This window comes from Mobula hypostoma, assembly GCF_963921235.1.
Source record: "Mobula hypostoma chromosome 10 unlocalized genomic scaffold, sMobHyp1.1 SUPER_10_unloc_2, whole genome shotgun sequence".
In the NCBI taxonomy this organism is placed as follows: domain Eukaryota; kingdom Metazoa; phylum Chordata; class Chondrichthyes; order Myliobatiformes; family Myliobatidae; genus Mobula; species Mobula hypostoma.
In genome coordinates, this window is record NW_026948137.1 from 145,505 (window position 1) to 166,003 (window position 20,499).

At 43.9% G+C, this 20,499-nt stretch overlaps 2 protein-coding genes across 4 annotated transcripts in view; one reads left to right on the top strand and one right to left on the bottom strand.

Annotated features, from left to right (window-relative positions):
* The window catches only part of LOC134341243 (zinc finger protein 585A-like), a 54,764-nt gene extending 41,909 nt beyond the window's left edge, over nucleotides 1-12,855 (bottom strand). For both annotated transcript variants that reach the window (XM_063039095.1, XM_063039094.1), the window contains exon 1: nucleotides 12,840-12,855. The gene's annotated coding sequence lies outside the window, so the exon portion shown is untranslated. The remainder of the gene's footprint in view (nucleotides 1-12,839) is intronic.
* On the top strand, nucleotides 12,722-20,231 carry LOC134341248 (gastrula zinc finger protein XlCGF8.2DB-like). Of its 2 annotated transcripts, none has more exons than XM_063039106.1 (2): nucleotides 12,722-12,759; nucleotides 13,367-20,231. In XM_063039106.1, the coding sequence occupies exon 2, from the start codon at nucleotides 13,668-13,670 to the stop codon at nucleotides 14,178-14,180; it is 513 nt and encodes a 170-aa protein (XP_062895176.1). In that variant the 5' UTR covers nucleotides 12,722-12,759; nucleotides 13,367-13,667; the 3' UTR covers nucleotides 14,181-20,231. The 2 variants fall into 2 exon arrangements, with proteins under 2 accessions (XP_062895176.1, XP_062895177.1); XM_063039107.1 differs by lacking the exon at nucleotides 12,722-12,759 and adding an exon at nucleotides 13,169-13,219.
* Nucleotides 20,232-20,499: the final 268 nt, after the last annotated feature.

Sequence of the window (20,499 nt, forward strand, 5' to 3'; positions counted from 1 at the left end):
CCTAATCTGTCCAAGTCCTTCTGCAGACTACCTGTTTCCTCAACAGAATCTGTTCCTCTACCAATCTTTGTATCATCTGCAAACTTGGCAACAAAACCATGTATTCCATCATCTAAATTATTTATATATAGCATAAAAAGAAGTGGTCGCAACACCAACCCCTGAGGAACACCACTAGTCACTGACAGCCAACCAGAAAAGGTTCCATTTATTTCTACTCGCTGCCTCCTGCCAGTCAGCCAGTGCTTTAACCAGTTAGTAACTTTCCTGTAATACCATGGGCTCTTAACTTGGTAAGCAGCCTCATGTGTGGCATCTTGTCAAAGGCCTTCTGAAAGTCCAAATATACAACATCCACTGCATCCCCTTTATTTATCCTACTTGTAATCTCCTGTAAGAATTTTAGCAGCTTCATCAGATGGGATTTTCCCTGAAGGAAGCAATGCTGACTTTGTACTATTTTGCCCTGTGTCACCAAGTGCTCTATCACCTCATCCTTAACAATTGACTCCAACATCCTCCCAACCACTGAGGTCAGGCTAACTGGACTACACTTTCCTTTCTGCTGCTTCCCTCCTTTCTTAAGGACTGGAGTAACATCTGCAATTTTCCAGCCTTCTGGCATCATGCTAGAGTCCAATGATCTCTAACGCTACCTCTTTCAGAACCCTAGGGTGCAGTTCCTCTGGTCCAGGTGACTTATGTACCTTAAGGTCTTTCAGCTTTTTGAGCACCTTCTCTCTTGTAACAGTAACTGTACCCACTTCTCTTCCTTCACACACTACATCAGGCATACTGCTAGTGTCTTCCACAGTGAAGACTGACACAAAATTCTCATTTAGTTCATCAGCCATTTCCTTGTCCCCTGTTATTATTTCTCCTGCCTCATTTTCTAATGGTCCTATATCCACTCTCTCTTTTATTTTTAACATACTTGAAAGAAACTTTTATTATCCACTTTGATATTATTTGCTAGCTTGCTTTCATATTTCATCTTTTCCATTCTAATGATTTTTTAATTGCCTCTGTAGGTTTTTAAAAACTTCCCAATCCTCTATCTTCCCACTAATTTTTGCTTTGTTGTATGCCCTTTTTTTTTGCTTTTACAGAAGCTTTGACCTCCCTTGTCAGCCACGGTTGTACTGTTTTACCATTTGAGTATTTTTTTCATTTTTGGAATACACATGTCCTGCAAGTTCCTCACTTTCCCCAGAAACGCATGCCATTGCTACTCTGCTGACATCCCTGCCAGCAGCTCCTTCCAATTTACTTTGGCTAACTCTTCTCTCATACCCGAGGAAATCTGCAGATACTGGAATTTCAAGCAACACACATAAAAGTTGCTGGTGAATGCAGCAGGCCAGGCAGTATCTCTAGGAAGAGGTACAGTCGACGTTTCGGGCCGGGTCTTGGAAAGCGGCCAGTGAGTGAGTGGGCCAGTGAAGGAGTGGAGCTTTGAGGCTTTGACTCAAGAGGCTTCGACAAGCAGAGGCGGAGGACGAGTTTGCTCGCAGTTAGTCTTTACAATGTCTCCTGAGATGGTGATGCGCCTCTCATGTGAGATGTGGCAGTCTTGGGGGAACGCCCCTCTCCCACAGAGTCACATCTGCCAGAAGTGCATACGGCTGGGCGATCTGGAAGACCGTGTAAGGAATCTGGAGCAGCACCTGGATGACCTTCGACTCATACGGGAGAATGAGGCAGTCGTAGATGAGAGCTACAGGGAGGTAGTCACACCTAGGCTGTCGGAAGCAGGTCGTTGGGTGACAGTCAGAGGGGGGAAAGTGAAGGTGAGCAGACAGGTAGTGCAGAACACCCCTGTAGCCATTCCCCTGAATAATAAGTTTACCGTCCTGGATACTGTTGGCGGGGATGACCAACCAGGTGTGAGCCATGGTGGTAGGGCCTCTGGCACTGAGTCTGACCTGGTGGTGCAGAAGCGTGGGACAGAGAAGAGGAGAGCTGTTGACATTGGAGACTCTATAGTCAGGGGAGCAAACAGGAGATTTTGTGGACGTGAGAAGGACACTCGCATGGTTTGTTGCCTCCCAGGTGCCAGGGTCCGGGATGTCTCTGACTGGGTGCACGACATCCTGGTACTAGAGGGAAAGCAACCAGAAGTCGTGATACATGTTGGGACCAATGACATAGGCAGGAAGAGGGATGAGGTCCTGAAGTGTGAGTTTCGGGAACTAGGCAGAAGGCTGAAGAACAGGACCTCAAGGGTGGTGTTCTCAGGATTGCTGCCAGTGCTACGTGACAGTGATGGTAAGAATTGGAGGTGATGGCAGTTGAATGAGTGGCTGAGGAGTTGGTGCAGGGAGCAGGGTTTTAGATTTTTGGATCATTGGGATCTCTTCTGGGGAAAATGGGACCTGTACAGATTGGATGGGTTGCACCTGAACTCGAAGGGGAGCAATATCCTTGCAGGTAGGTTCGCTGGCATGGTTCAGGAGGGTTTAAACTAATTTACAAGGGGGATGGGACCCAGAGCGATAGAGCAGTGAAAGAAGTGCATGGAGTAAAGCTGGATCTAACATATAGAGAGGCTTTGAGGAAAGAGAGGCAGAATAAACAGTGTAAAGACAGTAAGATAGAAGGGCTGAAATGTGTATACCTCAATGCAACAGGCATCAGGAACAAAGGTGATGAATTGAGAGCTTGGATACATACATGGAATTATGATGTAGTGGCCATTACAGAGACTTGGCTGGCACCAGGGCAGGAATGGATTCTCAATATTCCTGGATTTCAGTGCTTTAAAAGGGATAGAGAGGGCGGAAAAAGAGGAAGAGGGGTGGCATTACTAGTCAGGGATACTATTACAGCTACAGAAAGGGTGGGTAATGTAGCAGGATCATCTTTTGAGTCAGTATGGGTGGAAGTCAGGAACAGCAAGGGAGCAGTTACTCTATTGGGAGTATTCTACAGGCCCCCTGGTAGCAGCAGAGATACAGAGGAGCAGATTGGGAGGCAGATTTTGGAAAGGTGCAAAAATAACAGGGTTGTTATCATGGGTGACTTTAACTTCCCTAATATTGATTGGCACCTGATTAGTTCCAAGGGTTTAGATGGGGCAGAGTTTGTTAAGTGTGTCCAGGATGGATTGCTGTCACAGTATGTGGACAGGCCGACCGGGGGGAATGCCATACTAGATCTAATACTAGATAATGAACCGGGTCAGGTCACAGATCTCTCAGTGGGTGAGCATCTGGGGGACAGTGACCACCGCTCCCTGGCCTTTAGCATTATCATGGAAAAGGATAAAATCAAAGAGGACAGGAAAATTTTTAATTGGGGAAAGGCAAATTAAGAGGCTATAAGGCTAGAACTTGCGGGTGTGAATTGGGATGATGTTTTTGCAGGGAAATGTACTATGGACATGTGGTTGATGTTTAGAGATCTCTTGCAGGATGTTAGGGATAAATTTGTCCCGGTGAGGAAGATAAAGAATGGTAGGGTGAAGGAACCATGGGTGACAAGTGAGGTGGAAAATCTAGTCAGGTGGAAGAAGGCAGCATACATGAGGTTTAGGAAGCAGGGATCAGATGGGTCTATTGAGGAATATAGGAAAGCAAGAAAGGAGCTTAAGAAGGGGCTGAGAACAGCAAGAAGGGGGCATGAGAAGGCCTTGGCGAGTAGGATAAAGGAAAACCCCAAGGCATTCTTCAATTATGTGAAGAAAAAAAGGATGACAGGATGAAGGTAGGACCAATTAGAGATAAAGGTGGGAAGATGTGCCTGGAGGCTGTGGAAGTGAGCGAGGTCCTCAATGGGATGAGTTGCAGTGCAATAAAGTTGCAGTGAAATCAAAGCAAAAAGTATCAAATACTGGTCTTAAGGTGTTGTACTTAAATGCACGCAGCATAAGAAATAAGGTGGATGATCTTGTTGTACAGCTACAGATTGGCAGGTATGATATTGTGGCCATCACTGAGACCTGGCTAAAGGATGCATGTCTCTGGGAGCTGAACGTCCAAGGATACACGGTGTATCGGAAGGATAGGAAGGTAGGCAGAGGGGGAGGCGTGGCTTTATTGGTAAGAAATGATATTAAATCATTAGAAAGAGGTGATATAGGATCGGAAGGTGCAGAATCTTTATGGGTTGAGCTAAGGAATAGCAGGGGTAAAAGGACCCTGATGGCAGTTATTTATAGGCCTCCAAACAGCTGCAGGGATGTGGACTACAAATTACAACTGGAAATAGAAAAGGCTTGTCAGAAGGGCAGTGTTATGATAATTGTGGGGGATTTTAACATGCGAGTAGATTGGAAAAATCAGGTCGGCACTGGATCTCAAGAGAGAGAATTTGTAGAATGTCTGCGAGATGGCTTTTTAGAACAGCTTGTTGTTGAGCCCACTAGGGGATCGGCTGTACTGGATTGGGTATTGTGTAATGAACCGGAGGAGATTGGAGAGATTGAGGTGAAAGAACCCTTAGGAGGCAGTGATCATAACATGATTGAGTTCACTGTGAAATTAGAAAAAGAGAAGCCGAAATCTGATGTGTCGGTGTTTCAGTAGAGTAAAGGAAACTACAGTGGCATGAGAGAGGAACTGGCCAAAGTTGACTAGAAAGAGATACTGGCGGGAAAGACGACAGAGCAGCAGTGGCTGGAGTTTATGCGAGAAATGAGGAATGTGCAAGACAGGTATATTCCAAAAAAGAAGAAATTTTCGAGTGGAAAAAGGATGCAACTGTGGTTGACAAGAGAAGTCAAAGCCAAAGTTAAAGCTAAGGAGAGGGCATACAAGGAAGCAAAAATTAGTGGGAAGACAGAGGATTGGGAAGCCTTTAAAACCTTACAAAAGGAAACCAAGAAGGTCATTAAGAGAGAAAAGATTAACTATGAAAGGAAACTAGCAAATAATATCAAAGAGGATACTAAAAGCTTTTTCAAGTATATAAAGAGTAAAAGACAGGTGAGAGTAGATATAGGACCGATAGAAAATGATACTGGAGAAATTGTAATGGGAGATGAGGAGATGGCAGAGGAACTGAACAAGTATTTTGCATCAGTCTTCACTGAGGAAGACAGCAGGATACCGGACACTCAAGGGTGGCAGGGAAGAGAAGTGTGTGCAGTCACAATTACGACAGAGAAAGTACTCAGGAAGCTGAATAGGCTAAAGGTAGATAAAACTCCTGGACCAGATGGAATGCACCCTCGTGTTCTGAAGGAAGTAGCTTTTTGAGATTGTGGAGGCATTAGCGATGATCTTTCAAAAGTCGATAGATTCTGGCATGGTTCCGGAAGACTGGAAGATTGCAAATGTCACTCCGCTATTTAAGAAGGGGGCAAGGAAGCAAAAAGGAAATTATAGACCTGCTAGCTTGACGTCGGTAGTTGGGAAGTTGTTGGAGTCGATTGTCAAGGATGAGGTTACAGAGTACCTGGAGGCATATGACAAGATAGGCAGAACTCAGCATGGATTCCTTAAAGGAAAATCCTGCCTGACAAACCTATTACAATTTTTTGAGGAAATTACCAGTAGGCTAGACAAGGGAGATGCAGTGGATGTTGTATATTTGGATTTTCAGAAGGCCTTTGACAAGGTGCCACACATGAGGCTACTTAACAAGATAAGAGCCCATGGAATTACAGGAAAGTTACATACGTGGATAGAGCGTTGGCTGATTGGCAGGAAACAGAGAGTGGGAATAAAGGGATCCTATTCTGGTTGGCTGCCGGTTACCAGTGGTGTTCCACAGGGATCAGTGTTGGGGCCGTTTCTTTTTACATTGTACATCAACGATTTGGATTATGGAATAGATGGCTTTGTGGCTAAGTTTGCTGACGATACGAAGATAGGTGGAGGGGCCGGTAGTGCTGAGGAAATGGAGAGTCTGCAGAGAGACTTGGATAGATTGGAAGAATGGGCAGAGAAGTGGCAAATGAAGTACAATGTTGGAAAGTGTATGGTTATGCACTTTGGCAGAAAAAATAAATGGGCAGACTATTATTTAAATGGGGAAAGAATTCAAAGTTCTGAGATGCAACGGGACTTGGGAGTCCTCGTACAGGATTCCCTTAAAGTTAACCTCCAGGTTGAGTCGGTAGTGAAGAAGGCGAATGCAATGTTGGCATTCATTTCTAGAGGAATAGTGTATAGGAGCAGGGATGTGATGTTGAGGCTCTATAAGGCGCTGGTGAGACCTCACTTGGAGTATTGTGGGCAGTTTTGGTCTCCTTATTTAAGAAAGGATGTGCTGACGTTGGAGAGGGTACAGAGAAGATTCATTAGAATGGTTCCGGGAATGAGAAGGTTAACATATGAGGAACGTTTGTCTGCTCTTGGACTGTATTCCTTGGAGTTTAGAAGAATGAGGGGAGACCTCATAGAAACATTTCAAATGTTAAAAGGCATGGACAGAGTGGATGTGGCAAAGTTGTTTCCCATGATGGGGGAGTCTAGTACGAGAGGGCATGACTTCAGGATTGAAGGGCGCCCTTTCAGAACAGAAATGCGAAAAAATTTTTTTAGTCAGAGGGTGGTGAATCTATGGAATTTGTTGCCACGGGCAGCAGTGGAGGCCAAGTCATTGGATGTATTTAAGGCAGAGATTGATAGGTATCTGAGTAGCCAGGGCATCAAAGGTTATGGTGAGAAGGCGGGGCAGTGGGACTAAATAGGATAAAATGGATCAGCTCATGATAAAATGGCGCAGCAGACTCGATGGGCCGAATGGTCTACTTCTGCTCCTTTGTCTTATGGTCTTATGGAATACATCTCTTCGGTACTCACCAATGAGAGGGAACTTGATGATGGTGAGGACAATATGAGTGAGGTTGATGTTCTGGAGCATGTTGATATTAAGGGAGAGGAGGTGTTGGAGTTGTTAAAATACATTAGGATGGATAAGTCACCGAGGCCTGACGGAATATTCCCCAGGCTGCTCCACGAGGCGAGGGAAGAGATTGCTGAGCCACTGGCTAGGATCTTTATGTCCTTGTTGTCCACGGGAATGGTACCAGAGGACTGGAGGGAGGCAAATGTTGTCACCTTGTTCAAAAAAGGTAGTAGGGATAGTCTGGGTAATTATAGACCAGTGAGCCTTACATCTGTGGTGGGAAAGCTGTTGGAAAAGATTCTTAGAGATAGGATCTCTGGGCATTTAGAGAATCATGGTCTGATCAGGGACAGTCAGCATGGCTTTGTGAAGGGCAGATCATGTCTAACAAGCCTGATAGAGTTCTTTGAGGAGGTGACCAGGCATTTAGATGAGGGTAGTGCAGTGGATGTGATCTTTATGGATTTTAGTAAGGCATTTGACAAGGTTCCACACGGTAGGCTTATTCAGAAAGTCAGAAGGCATGGGATCCAGGGAAGTTTGGCCAGGTGGATTCAGAATTGGCTTGCCTGCAGAAGGCAGAGGGTCGTGGTGGAGGGAGTACATTCAGATTGGAGGATTGTGACTAGTGGTGTCCCACAAGGATCTGTTCTGGGACCTCTACTTTTCATGATTTTTATTAACGACCTGGATGTGGGGGTAGAAGGGTGGGTTGGCAAGTTTGCAGACGATACAAAGGTTGGTGGTGTTGTAGATAGTGTAGAGGATTGTCAAAGATTGCAGAGAGACATTGATAGGATGCAGAAGTGTGCTGAGAAGTGGCAGATGGAGTTCAACCCGGAGAAGTGTGAGGTGGTACACTTTGGAAGGACAAACTCCAAGGCAGAGTACAAAGTAAATGGCAGGATACTTGGTAGTGTGGAGGAGCAGAGGGATCTGGGGGTACATGTCCACAGATCCCTGAAAGTTGCCTCACAGATGGATAGGGTAGTTAAGAAAGCTTATGGGGTGTTAGCTTTCATAAGTCGAGGGATAGAGTTTAAGAGTCGCGATGTAATGATGCAGCTCTATAAAACTCTGGTTAGGCCACACTTGGAGTACTGTGTCCAGTTCTGGTCGCCTCACTATAGGAAGGATGTGGAAGGATTGGAAAGGGTACAGAGGAGATTTACCAGGATGCTGCCTGGTTTAGAGAGTATGCATTATGATCAGAGATTAAGGGAGCTAGGGCTTTACTCTTTGGAGAGAAGGAGGATGAGAGGAGACATGATAGAGGTGTACAAGATAATAAGAGGAATAGATAGAGTGGATAGCCAGCGCCTCTTCCCCAGGGCAAAACTGCTCAATACAAGAGGACATGGCTTTAAGGTAAGGGGTGGGAAGTTCAAGGGGGATATTAGAGGAAGGTTTTTTACTCAGAGAGTGGTTGGTGCGTGGAATGCACTGCCTGAGTCAGTGGTGGAGGCAGATACACTAGTGAAGTTTAAGAGACTTCTAGACATAGTCATAGTCATAGTTTATTGATCCCAGGGAGAAATTGGTTTTCATTACAGTTGCACCATAAATAATAAATAGTAATAGAACCATAAATAATTAAATAGTAATATGTAAATTATGCCAGTAAATTATGAAATAAGTCCAGGACCAGCCTATCGGCACAGGTATATGGAGGAATTTAAGGTGGGGTCTTATATGGGAGGCAGGGTTTGAGGGTCGGCACAACATTGTGGGCCTGTAGTATGCTGTACTGATTGATGACCTGTAGTATTGATGGCCTGTAGTATGCCTGTAGTATTGACCTGTAGTATTGATGGCCTGTAGTATGCTGTACTGTTCTATGTTCTATGAAACGTCGACTGTACCTTTTCCTGGAGATGCTGCCTGGCCTGCTGTGTTCACCAGCAACTTTTATGTGTGTTGCTCTCTCATACCACTGTAATTTCCCTTACTCCACTGAAATACTGCTACATCATACTTTACTTTCTCCCTATCAAATTTCAAGTTGAACACGATCATATTGTGATCACTGGTTCCTCAGGGTTCTTTTACCTTAAGCTCCCTAATCGCCTCCTGCTCATAACATAACACCCAATCCAATATCGCTGATTCCCTCGTAGGCTCAACGGCAAACTGCTCTAAAATTCTCTCTCTTAGGCATTCAACAAACTCACTCTCTTGAGATCCATTACCAACCTATTTTCCCAATCGAGCTGCATGTTAAAATCTCCCATGACTAACATAACATTGCCCTTTTGACTCCCCTTTTCTATTTCAGTCACTGTTGGGAGGCCTGGAAAACTGCCATCAGAGTCCTTTTACCCTTGCAGTTTCTTAACTCAACCCACAAAGATTCAATCCTTGTGATCCTTTTGATCCTATGTCACATTTTCTACTAATCTGATGCCATATTTTACCTGCAGAGCCACGCCACCCTTCTGCCAACCTTCCTACTCCACTGATACAGTGTGTAACCTATGACATTCAGCTCCCAACTACAACCATCCTTCAGCCATAATTCAGTGATGGCCACAACATCATACCTGGCAATCTAGTGCAACAAGATCATCCACCTTATTTCTTATACTATGTGCATTTAGATACAACACCTTGAGTACCATATTTGCCATCCTTTCTGACTCTGCATCCCTATTGATTTGATACTCAGCCTGTTGGCTGCAACTGTCCCATCACCTGCCTGCCCTTCCTGACAATCTGACTGCACGCTATCTTTACTTTTTTACCATCCATCCTTTCTGGAGTCCCTTCACTCTGGTTTGCATCCCCCTGCCAAGTTAGGTTAAACCCTCCCCAGCAGCTCTAACAAACCTGCCCGCGAGAATATTGGTCCCCCTTGGGTTCAGGTGCGACCCATCACTTTTGAACAGGTCATACCTCCCCCAGAAGAGATCCCAATGATTCAAGAACCTGAAGCCTTGCCCCCCGCACCAACTTCTCAGCCACGCATTTATCTGCCAAATCATCCTGTTTCTACCCTCACTGGCACATGGCACAGGTAGCAATCCAGAAATTACTAACTGGTAGGACCTGCTTCTCAGCTTTCCACCTGGATCTCTAAATTCTCTTTTCAGGACCTCATTGCTTTTCCTTCCTATGTCATTGGTACCAATATATACCAAGACATTTAGCTGTCCCCCCCCCCCAAAATGTTGTGGATGCGATTGGATACATCCCTGACCTTGGCACCTGGGAGGTAACATACCATCCGGGTGTCCCGTTCACATCCACAGAATCTCCTGTCTGTTCCCCTCACTACTGAGTTCCCTGTAACTACTGTTCCCTACTCTCTCTTTCCCTTCTGCACCACAGACTCATGCTCAGTGCCTGTAACCCGGTCGCCGTGGCATTCTCCCCGGAGGTCATCCTCCACAAAACTATCCAAAGTGGTATATTTGTTTTTGAGGGGAATGGCCACAGGGGTGCTCTGCTCTAACTGCCTATTCACATTTCTCCTGACAGTCACCCAGCTACTCGCCTTCTGCAACTTCGGGGTGACTACTTCCCTGTAACTTTGATCAGTTATTACCTTGCTCTCCCGTACAAGCCGAAGGTCATCCAGTTGCAGCTCCAGATCCCTAACACGGTCTTCAAGGAACTGCAGCCGGATGCATTTTGTGCAGATGTAGTTTCCCGGGAGACTCTGGGTCTCCCAGTTCTCCAACAAAGAGCACACCAGGGCCATTTAAATGGTTCCTTAGCCAGATGGTGGTGAACTTGTGGAATTTATTCCCACAGGCAGCTGTGGAGCCCAGGCAAGTTTGTTGGGGGTATTTAAGACAGAGCTCGATTGGTTCTCGATTGGTTCTTGATTGGATACAGCATCAAAGATTATAGTTAGTGGGGCTGAGGAGGGGAAAAAAGAACAGCTATAATTGAATGGTGGAGAAGTCTCGCTAGTCCAAATGGCCTCATTCTGCTGATATGTCTTGTGAACTTTGACAGAAATTCTTACCCATGACCCTTTGTGCCCTTTCCATATTTTTTGGTGTTTGATTCATCCTTTCCACAATTCCATTAGACTGTGGTCAAAAGGGTAGATGAAATCTCTCCTAAAAGTTCTCTGACATCTTGCATTAACTGGACTGCAAAATGTGTTCTTTAATCCAATTCTATACTCCGGGGTAATCCCCAGCGAGTAAAGACCCGTTTCAATAAGGTATTTGCAGTGGTGTTAATCATGATTCTCTTAGTTGGGAAAGCTTCCATCCGCTTGGTGAAAGTATCTACCACTACAAGAATAGATTTGTTCCCTCCTGGGGTGGGTGGCAAGGGTCCAACATAATCTATATGCAAATTGGTCCGTGGCTTTTCACTAGTCTGGTATGTCAGAGGGCTCCTAATCTTTACATTTCTATCAGGATAATATTGTGCACAGATCAAGCAATTCTTGATATAGTGTTCCATGTCATCCTTCATCCTAGGCCAGTAAACACACCCCCTTTATCTTTTCCAGGGTGCTTTTGGTGTCCTGGTGTCCCCATAAATCATGGTACCGGTAGATCATCAGATTTCTTTCTCCCTCTGGGACCACAAACTTCCCTTCATAGAGGATCACTCCATCGTTAACATGTACACCCTTGTGCTCTTCGTATTATTTCTGACCCTGCTCTTTCTATTAATTTTTAAAAAATCTTTATCTTTCTTCTGCTCCTTGGTTAAATCCATAACCTTAACCAGCTTAAACACAAGGAAATCTGCAGATGCTGGAATTTCAAGCAACACACATTAAAGTTGCTGGTGAACGCAGCAGGCCAGGCAGCATCTCTATGAAGAGGTACGGTCGACGTTTCGGGCCGAGATCCTTCATCAAGACTAACTGAAAGAAGGGCTAGTAAGAGATTTAAAAGTGGGAGGGGAGGGGGAGATCCGAAATGATAGGAGAAGACAGGAGGAGGTGGGGTGGATCTAAGAGCTGGAGAAGGGAGAGGATCATGGGACAGGAAGCCAGGGGAGAAAGTGGGGGGGAGGGGAGCTCGGAGGGTGGAGAGCAGGCAAGGAGTTATAGTGAGAAGGACAGAGGGAGAAAAAAAAGAGGAAAAAAAAGTGGGAAAAAATAAAAAATATATAAAATAAATAAATAAGGAATGGGGTGTGAAGGGGAGGAGGGGCATTAACAGAAGTTAGAGAAGTCAATATTCATGCCATCAGGTTGGAGGCTACCCAGACAGAATATAAGGTGTTGTTCCTCCAACCTGAGTGTGGCTTCATCTTTACAGTAGAGGAGGCCGTGGATAGACATATCAGAATGGGAATGGGACATGGAATTAAAATGTGTGGCCACTGGGAGATCCTGCTTTCTCTGGCGGATAGAGCTTAGGTGTTCAGCGAAACGATCTCCCGGTCTGCGTTGGGTCTCGCCAATACATAGAAGGCCGCATCGGGAGCACCGGATGCAGTATATCACCCCAGCCAACTCACAGGTGAAGTGTCACCTCACCTGGAAGGACTGTCTGGGGCCCTGAATGGTGGTGAGGGAGGAAGTGTAAGGGCATGTGTAGCGCTTGTTCCGCTTAACTAGCTGTTCCTTCTGCTTTCCCATCTCCCTAATTTGCGGCTGCCCATCCTACCCATTAAAAGCACCTTACCCCGCTAATTCATCAGCCTTCTTATTCCTCTCGGGGGAAAATTTTGAGTGGGCATTCACTTTTATGACTCCCTATTATTTCCCCTCTGCTTCTTCAAATACCAGATTCCAAAAGCAGAGCAGCGGATGGAAAGGGCATCATATGAAACAAACCTTCTTGCTACCCACAAAGACAAATATACATAGTATCAGAGCGAATGACTAATCCAGGGTGAAAACATTCTGGGTGGCTATGGTAGTACTACCATTTCTGCAGAAACTGAAGCCCAAACAATCAAATGCGCATGCGTAAAGTTTGCAGAGCATTACGGAGAAGTGCGCATGCGCTCAGCTGACAAAAGGTTTCAACCGATCGGCAGCAGGTAGGAGTGGGGCTCTGGATGGGAGCTTCATTGGCATCTGAACCGCGATTGAGAACAGTTACTGTGAGCTCGGGACATACCGTAGCTCCGCATCTCTGCACAGTCTTGATCCTCTCCCTTTCTCTCAGCCCCACAATCCGGCCCCGAGCCCCGGAGCTTACTTCTGATTAGGAGCTGGCGCCATTTATGTGGCGCATGCGCATCGCTGGGATCGAATCGCGTTGTGGGCGTTTCTGGGTAAAGAGGCAGCCATGGGTGACACTACCTGCGCTTTCTCTGCTAGTTCATAGGGCGTGTTTGAAAGTGCAGGGGGAGGGAATGGAAGCAGATGGATCTCCCTGTACAGCTTGGAGAGAACAGTGAATAATGCAACGGAGATAATCAGACTTAAGTCACAGATTAAAGACGGGTTGAAATGCCCTTTCATATACAGACAAGAAGACTGTCAGATAATTTCATGGTCAGTGCAGATGTTGCACCGTGCCCAATTTGAAGATGATTCCTTTCCCTGAGTCGGTTGAACCTTGCTGTAATGCGTAGAGACTAAATCATCTCCTCTGAAATGATGTTCTTCACCCATTGATGCCTTTGTAATTTTTTTTTACAGGTTAGAAACGGCAACAAATTGTGCTCAGGAATCTCAAACACAACTATGCGTCAGTTTTGCTGTCGCTGACCAGACTTGTGGCACCGATCAGTTTTTGATTCTTGGAGATGCTTCCAGCTGGAAATGTGTTGCTGTGAACACACCAGTGTTTGTTCACTGAAGATCAGTTCTTTAACTGCATTGATTGTACCAGGGATTCACTACGTCTGACATCTGACTTGGTGAATTGATAGAATACTTTGGGAAGGGATTCTCTCACCCATCTGACCTTCGGACACACCAGTGAGATCACACTGGGGCAATGCCGTTCATTTGCTCTGATTGTGGGATGGGATTCACTCAGTCATCTGACCTACTGAAACACCAGTCAGTTCACACTGGGGAGATGCCGTTCACGTGCTCAGACTGTGGGAAGGGATTCACTCGATCATTCAACCTACAGAGACACCAGCGAGTTCACACAGGAGAGAGGCCATTCAACTGTTCTGTGTGTGGAAAGGGATTCACTAGGTCATCTCATCTACAGACGCACCAACGAGTTCACACCGGAGAGAGGCCGTTCACCTGTTCAGTATGTGGGAAGAGATTCACTCAATCATCTGACCTACTGGTACACCAGCGAGTTCACACTGGGGAGAGGCCGTTCACATGTTCATACTGTGGAAAGAGATTCACCCGGTCATTCAACCTACAGACGCATCAGCGAGTTCATACTGGGGAGAGGCCATTCAACTGCTCTGAATGTGGGAAGAGGTTCACTCGGCAATCTAACCTTGTGGCGCACTATCGATTTCACACTGGAGAGAAAGTTTAAATAAGCTGTATGCCAGATATTGAACCATCACAGTTGCTGAGTCCAGAGGCAAGTTCAAAAGTGACTGTTGGTGTTGAACTCTGCAATTATTGCTGCTGTTCATCAAACCCGGTTCTGCACCCTGGTCACTGGGCATGGGAGAAGTTTCTTCTGCTGATGTTCACCTTTAATGGGACTAGAGTTTAATATTCTGGATCTGTGACAAATTAATCAGTTCTATTTTAAATTCTGTCTTGGGTACTTAGTGAATCTACAACACGCTTAGTGTACAGTCAGGAGTCAACTCAGCCCAGCTGGTCCCTACTTGTGTTTCTGTTCTACAACAGTCCATTTAAATCCATCCTTGCTGTTGACCTATCACATTCCCTGTAGTGATGGGTTCCAAACAGTCACCACTCTGTGGGTGAAGAGTTTCAATTTCCTGCATGCCTTTCAGCAGACTGAAGAAGATAAGCTGATTGCAGTTATCTTTGACATGTTCGTCCATCAAATCTATGGACCGAGGAAGAATGACGTTGGTAGTTAACCTCTGTACTCCCTGCACATTTCAACGTTATGGGTTATTTTCACTGCTTTTAAAAGGCTGTGTATCACCACTTTTGGCCAGAAAGTGATTAAAATATGGAAGAAAACATCAAACTTGAATGGGTCGAGGACAGAGGAAGAAGACAAACCAATTATCTTTGTTCTTGTCGTGTCAAAGAAATGGAGACTGCTATTTTTGAACCTGCTCTGTAACATTCGTTTTGTGAACTGTTTGATGAACTGATTCTTGCTCTGGGATAACCTAATCAGAGGAATTGCACATGGATACAAGGAGTTTCTGCAATTGAACTGCTAAACCTGAGGTCATTCTTAGATAAGCCGTATATTACATACAATTGCAGGTTTGCAGAAGTTATCTCAGTCCAGTGTAATTCAGTTTGACTGTTATGAACCAGAATTGAAGGGAGTTAAAGAAGTCACCTACAGTGGTGCTAGAAAGTTGTGAACCCTTGCATTTTCTCTATTTCTGTATAAATATGACCTAAAATGTGATCAGATCTTCATGTAAGTCCTAAAACTAGATAGAGTCCCAATTAAATAAATAGCACAAAAACATTATACCTGTTCATTTATTTATTGAGAAAAATGATCCAGTGTTACATGTATTTGTTGGAAAAGCATGTGAGCCTTTGCTTTCAGTAACAGGTGTGACCCCCATGAACAGCAATAACTTCAACCAAATGTTTCCAGTAACTTTTGATGAGTCCTGCACATCCGCTTGGAGGAATTTTAGGCCATTCCTCCTTACAAAACTGCTTCCACTCTGGGATGTTGGTGGGCTTCCTAGCGTGAACTGCTTGTTTCAGGTCCTTCCACAACATTTCTATAGGATTAAGGTCAGCCATTCCAAAACGCAGATTTTCTTCTTTTTAAACCATTCTATAGTTGATTTACTCTTTGGAATCATTGTCTGGTTGCATTATCCAACTTCTATTAAGCTTCTGGTGGCAGACTGCTACTCTAATATTCTCCCATAAAATGTCTTGATCCCTCAATGATTGCAAGCTGTTCAGGTCCTGAGACAACAAAGCAGCCCCAAACCATGATGCTCCTTCCACCATGCTTCACAGTTGGGATGAGATTTTGGTGCCCTTTTCCCTCCAAACATATCAATGTTTATTTCTGCCAAAAAAATCAACTTTTATCTCATCTGTCCACAGAACGTTGTCCGAGAAGTGTTGTAGAACATCCAGGTGGTCTTTTGCAAACTTGAGACGTGCAACAATTTTTTTTTGGAGAGCAGTGGTTTCCTCTGTGGTGTCCTTCCTCCATGAACACCATTCTTGCTTTGTGTTTTTCTTACAGTGGGCACATGAACAGAGACTTCAGCAAGTTCTAGAGATTTCTGCAGGTCTTTTATTGTTACCCTTGGGCTCTTTTTCACCTCCTTCAGCACTGCGCGTTGTGTTCTTGGTGTGATCTTTGCAGGATACCCACTCCTAGGGAGAGTAGCAATAACACTGAGTTTCCTCCATTTATAGACAATTTCTATTACTGTAGACTGATGAACACTCAGGTCTTTAGAAATACTTTTGTATCCTTTTTCAGCTTAACGCATCTGTACAGTTCCTCTTCTAAGGCCCTCTGAAAGTTGTTTTGATCGAGGCATGGTGCACATAAACAGATCTTTCTTGAGAAGAGCAGGCTCTGTCAGTAACCTGACTTTGTGTGTCTTTTTTATAGGGCAGGGCACCTCTATAACCCACACCTCCAAACTCATCTCATTGATTCCAAATCACCTGACTCCAAATACCTTTTGTAGGAGGTATTACCCCAGAGGTTCACATACTTTCTCCAACAAATACATGGAATATTGGATCATTTTTCTAATAAATAAATGGAGAAGTATAATATTTTTATTGTGTTATTTATATAATTGGGTTCTATTTATCTAGTTTTAGGACTGTGTGATCTGATCACATTTTATGTCATATTTATGCAGAAATAGAGAAAATTCTACAGGGGTCACATACTTTCTACCACCACTGTAAGGCATGAAGTTGTGTAGCCCTTAGACTACATCCAATGGGAATCTGTTATAGGTCAGTCAGATTAACTCAAGAAAATAAGAATGAGGTTGAGCATTTGAACTGATAAGTGTTTAGAAAGTTCGCAGTTTCAAATGCAAAAGCGTGATAACTGCAGAAACTAACTATTGGAAGGAAGAGCTCCCAAGCCAGGTACTAGTAAAATAATTCATCGATCAGTTGGCCATTGGGAGATCCATTGTTTCAGTGTTATAAATTCAAGAAGTGGTCTGAGTGAACATTGGTACAGAGGAAACTGTCAAATTCATGTGTTAAGTTTTTGGCCTTGGGATCAAAATAGTTATGTTGTTGTTTGTACGAACTTCGATTAATTAAGAGTTGCAGACTGTGTTTCCAAACCTAGTTAAGTTGATGAATGGCCTACATATTTTGGCATCCTGTGGTGCACCCAGAAAGAAAAATAGTTGTCTTGGACCCTAGTTTTGAGTTGAACCACCCACTAGGATATTAAAATTGGGAAAGGAAAGGACGAAAGAACCCAGGGTTTTCGGAGGATTGGAGAGATTCCTTTCATAGTTAGATATTAAGGAAGTAGCCCGACCATGAAGAGTAGATAGAAAAAATTGAGAGTGAAGATCAGGGACCCAGGGGAAAGCATTGTGGAAAACCGTATATGAAAAGGAATTACAAGAGACTAAAAAAGCTTTTCTAATTGGTGTATGCTGGAAGATCTAATTGAACTGAAGAGAGAAAACAGTAACAGCCAGAGGAATTACGTGTGTGTCGGGATGATTTGGAGAGAGAGAGGAAAGAAAATTAATTCCTGAGGGAGTAGGGTCAGGAGATTTTGATACACGAGTCAGTCTCAGGTGCACTGTGAATGCTTAACAAGAGAAAAGGAGAAAACTGAAGAGGAGTGTAAACAGGTGAATACAGAATTAGAAAGATGGAAAACTCAGTATCAGGATTGCAATGAATGTCATGCAGAAATTGGCAGCTGAGAAGAAAGGCAGTGCCGATCATATTGAGTGTTTAAAACAGATTGAAAATCTGCAGTGCCAATTCTCAGCTCAGGGAGAGTGATATGTGCTTTTGGTATGAAAACTGACAATGATGGTAATGTCGATTGGGGTGATTTAGCTATGAGGTGACACATTATAATGGTAAGGATGATTGGAAAAGTGGCCTGTTCCCTTATGGATTTTTCCAAGAGGGTGTGGAAATATCCACACCCACTGCTTCAATGGCACCCGTGGTAACGGAGAAGGTTTAAGTCACCGCTCAATTCTTCTGAATTCCAGTGAATACAAGCCTAGACCATCAAAGTTCTTGATCTGACAAGCTATTCAATCCTGGAGTTATTTTTTTGGAATCTTCTTTGAACCCTCTCCGGTTTTAGTGCACTAGAGGCTCATAATACTCCAAGTGATGCCTCAGCAGTGCTTTATAAAGTTTCAACATTACATCCTTGCTTTTATATTCTAGTCAGCTTGAAATAACTGCTAACATTGCATTTGCCTTCCTCACTACAGGCTCAACCTGCAAACTAACCTTTAGGGAATCCTTCATAAGGACTCCCAAGTCCCTTTACACCTCAGTTTTTTGTATTTTAATACAGGGATTTTGTATTTTCTTGCCATTTCGAGGATGCTCAACTCTTTCATTTCATCTACTAAAGTGCATGACATTGTATTCTATCTGTCACTTCTTTACCCAGTCTCCGAATCTGTCGAAGTCCTTCTGTAGCCTCTCTACTTTCTCAAAACTACTTTGGGGGGTTTTAAACTAATTTGGCAGGCGACGGAAACCAGAGACATAGTGCTGAAGATGAGGTGGTTGGTTTACAACAGGCAATGTGTAGTGAGAGGCTGATGATAGGGCAAAATTGCAGTCAACAGGATAAGTTGTAACGTTAAAGGTGGACAAAATCGAAATGGGTGAATACAAAATTGAAGGCGTTATATTTAAATGCGCGCAGTGTGTGAAATATGGTAGATGAACTTGTAGCACAGTTACAGATTGAAATGTATGATGTTGTAGGCATTACTGAATCATGGCTGAAAGAATATTATAGATGGGAGCTTAGTGTCCAAGGATATACACTGTATTGAAAGGACAGGCAGGAAGGCAGAGGGGTGATACAGAAAGTAAATTGTTAGAAAGAGGTGACAGGATTGGAAGGTATTGAATCATTTTTGGATCGAGCTAAGGAACTACAAGGGTGAAAAGACACTGATGGGAGTTGTATACAGGACCTGAAACAAGTAAAGGTGTGGTCTACAAATTTTGCCAAAAGGGCAATGTTACAATAGTCAGGGAGGATTTTAGTATACAGGTAGATTGGGAAAATCAGTTTGGTTCTGAATTCCAAGAGGGGAAATTTCTTGAATGCTACAGAGGGCTTTTTTAAAGTATTTTTTTTTAGAGGTTGGGTGGGACTACATCTGGAGGTCATGGATTAAGGGTGAAAGGTGAAAAGTTTAAGGGGAACATGAAGGGAAACTTCACTCAGTTGGTCATGAGGGTGTGGAGCCAGCTGCCAGTGCAGATGTGCAGCTGAGCTTGGTTTCAATGCTTTAAGAAAAGTTTGGATAGGTACATAGATAGAGGGGTATGGAGAGATGGTTATGATGCAGGTCAATAGGAGTATTCAGTTTAAATTGTTCAGCATGGACTAGATGAGCCAAAGGGACTGGTTCTGTGCTGTACTTTTCTCTGACTCCATTACTCCAATATTCCAAGAGTGGACTCGACAGTAAATTATATAACTATAACATAATGTACTTACTCCTAAACCTGATGCCTGAGTCATGAAAGCCAGGATGCCAAAAGCTGCTTTCACCACAGTATCCACTTGTGTAACTGCTTTCAGTGAACTGTGCACTTGTACTCCTAGCTCTGTGTTGTCATCAGTATAGCAGGTAAGAGCGGGGCTCTGGGCGGGTGGGGAGGCGGTTCATCGGCACCAGTATCATTGAACTGTGACTGAGGGACAATTACTGTGAGCTCCAGACACACTGTGGCTCTGTACCTCAGGACAATCCTGGTCCTTTCCCCCTCTCTCAGATCCACCATCTGTACCCGGGCCCCGGGGAGCTTTCTGCCATTTCATCATGGATGATCTATTTTGTTGTTTTTGTACAACTACATATCAAATAAATAAAGGCACACACTCTTCTAGCTTTTTATAGCAGTCGGCAGTCTAACTTAAAGGCACATTCCCATCACCAACCGGACTAGAGTGTGGTATAGAGAACTGGGAAATAAAACCATTACAACTTTTTTATCAAATGAAAACTAAATCACCCCAACAATCTCTTAAGAATGTATGTGATGAAAGACAATACTGTGAATTAAGTTAAGGTCACTTCCATAACTTAATAAAGTTTTAAAATGAAAACTGTCAATCCTCAAATGTAGCACTGAAGCCTGCATTTGATTTCTTTCAACCTTGTATGTTTCACATTGTAAAAGAATGTGTTCAACTGTTTCATAATGATGACAAAACCGAGACACCCCAGAGTGATGTTTTCCAACAAAGTAAAAGGAATAGTATGCTCAATTGTATGTTGTGTCAATATAATTAATTCCCTTCTTGTTTTACCCCTTCTCCCATAAACCCAGCAGTTTTATGTATTCTGTAAAGGTGTGTCCCCTTATGCCCATTTTCTCACAAGTCTTTAATTCTTAACCCCACCAACCCTTTAGCTTCTGATTTGCTAAGTGGAAGATCAATATCCACAGTTGAACTTTTAACAGCTTTTTTAGCTAAACAATCAACCTGC

Coding starts and splice junctions, on each gene's coding strand:
- LOC134341248 (XM_063039106.1), top strand. CDS start 13,668: ATGCCGTTCATTTGCTCTGATTGTGGGATGGGATTCACTCAGTCATCT.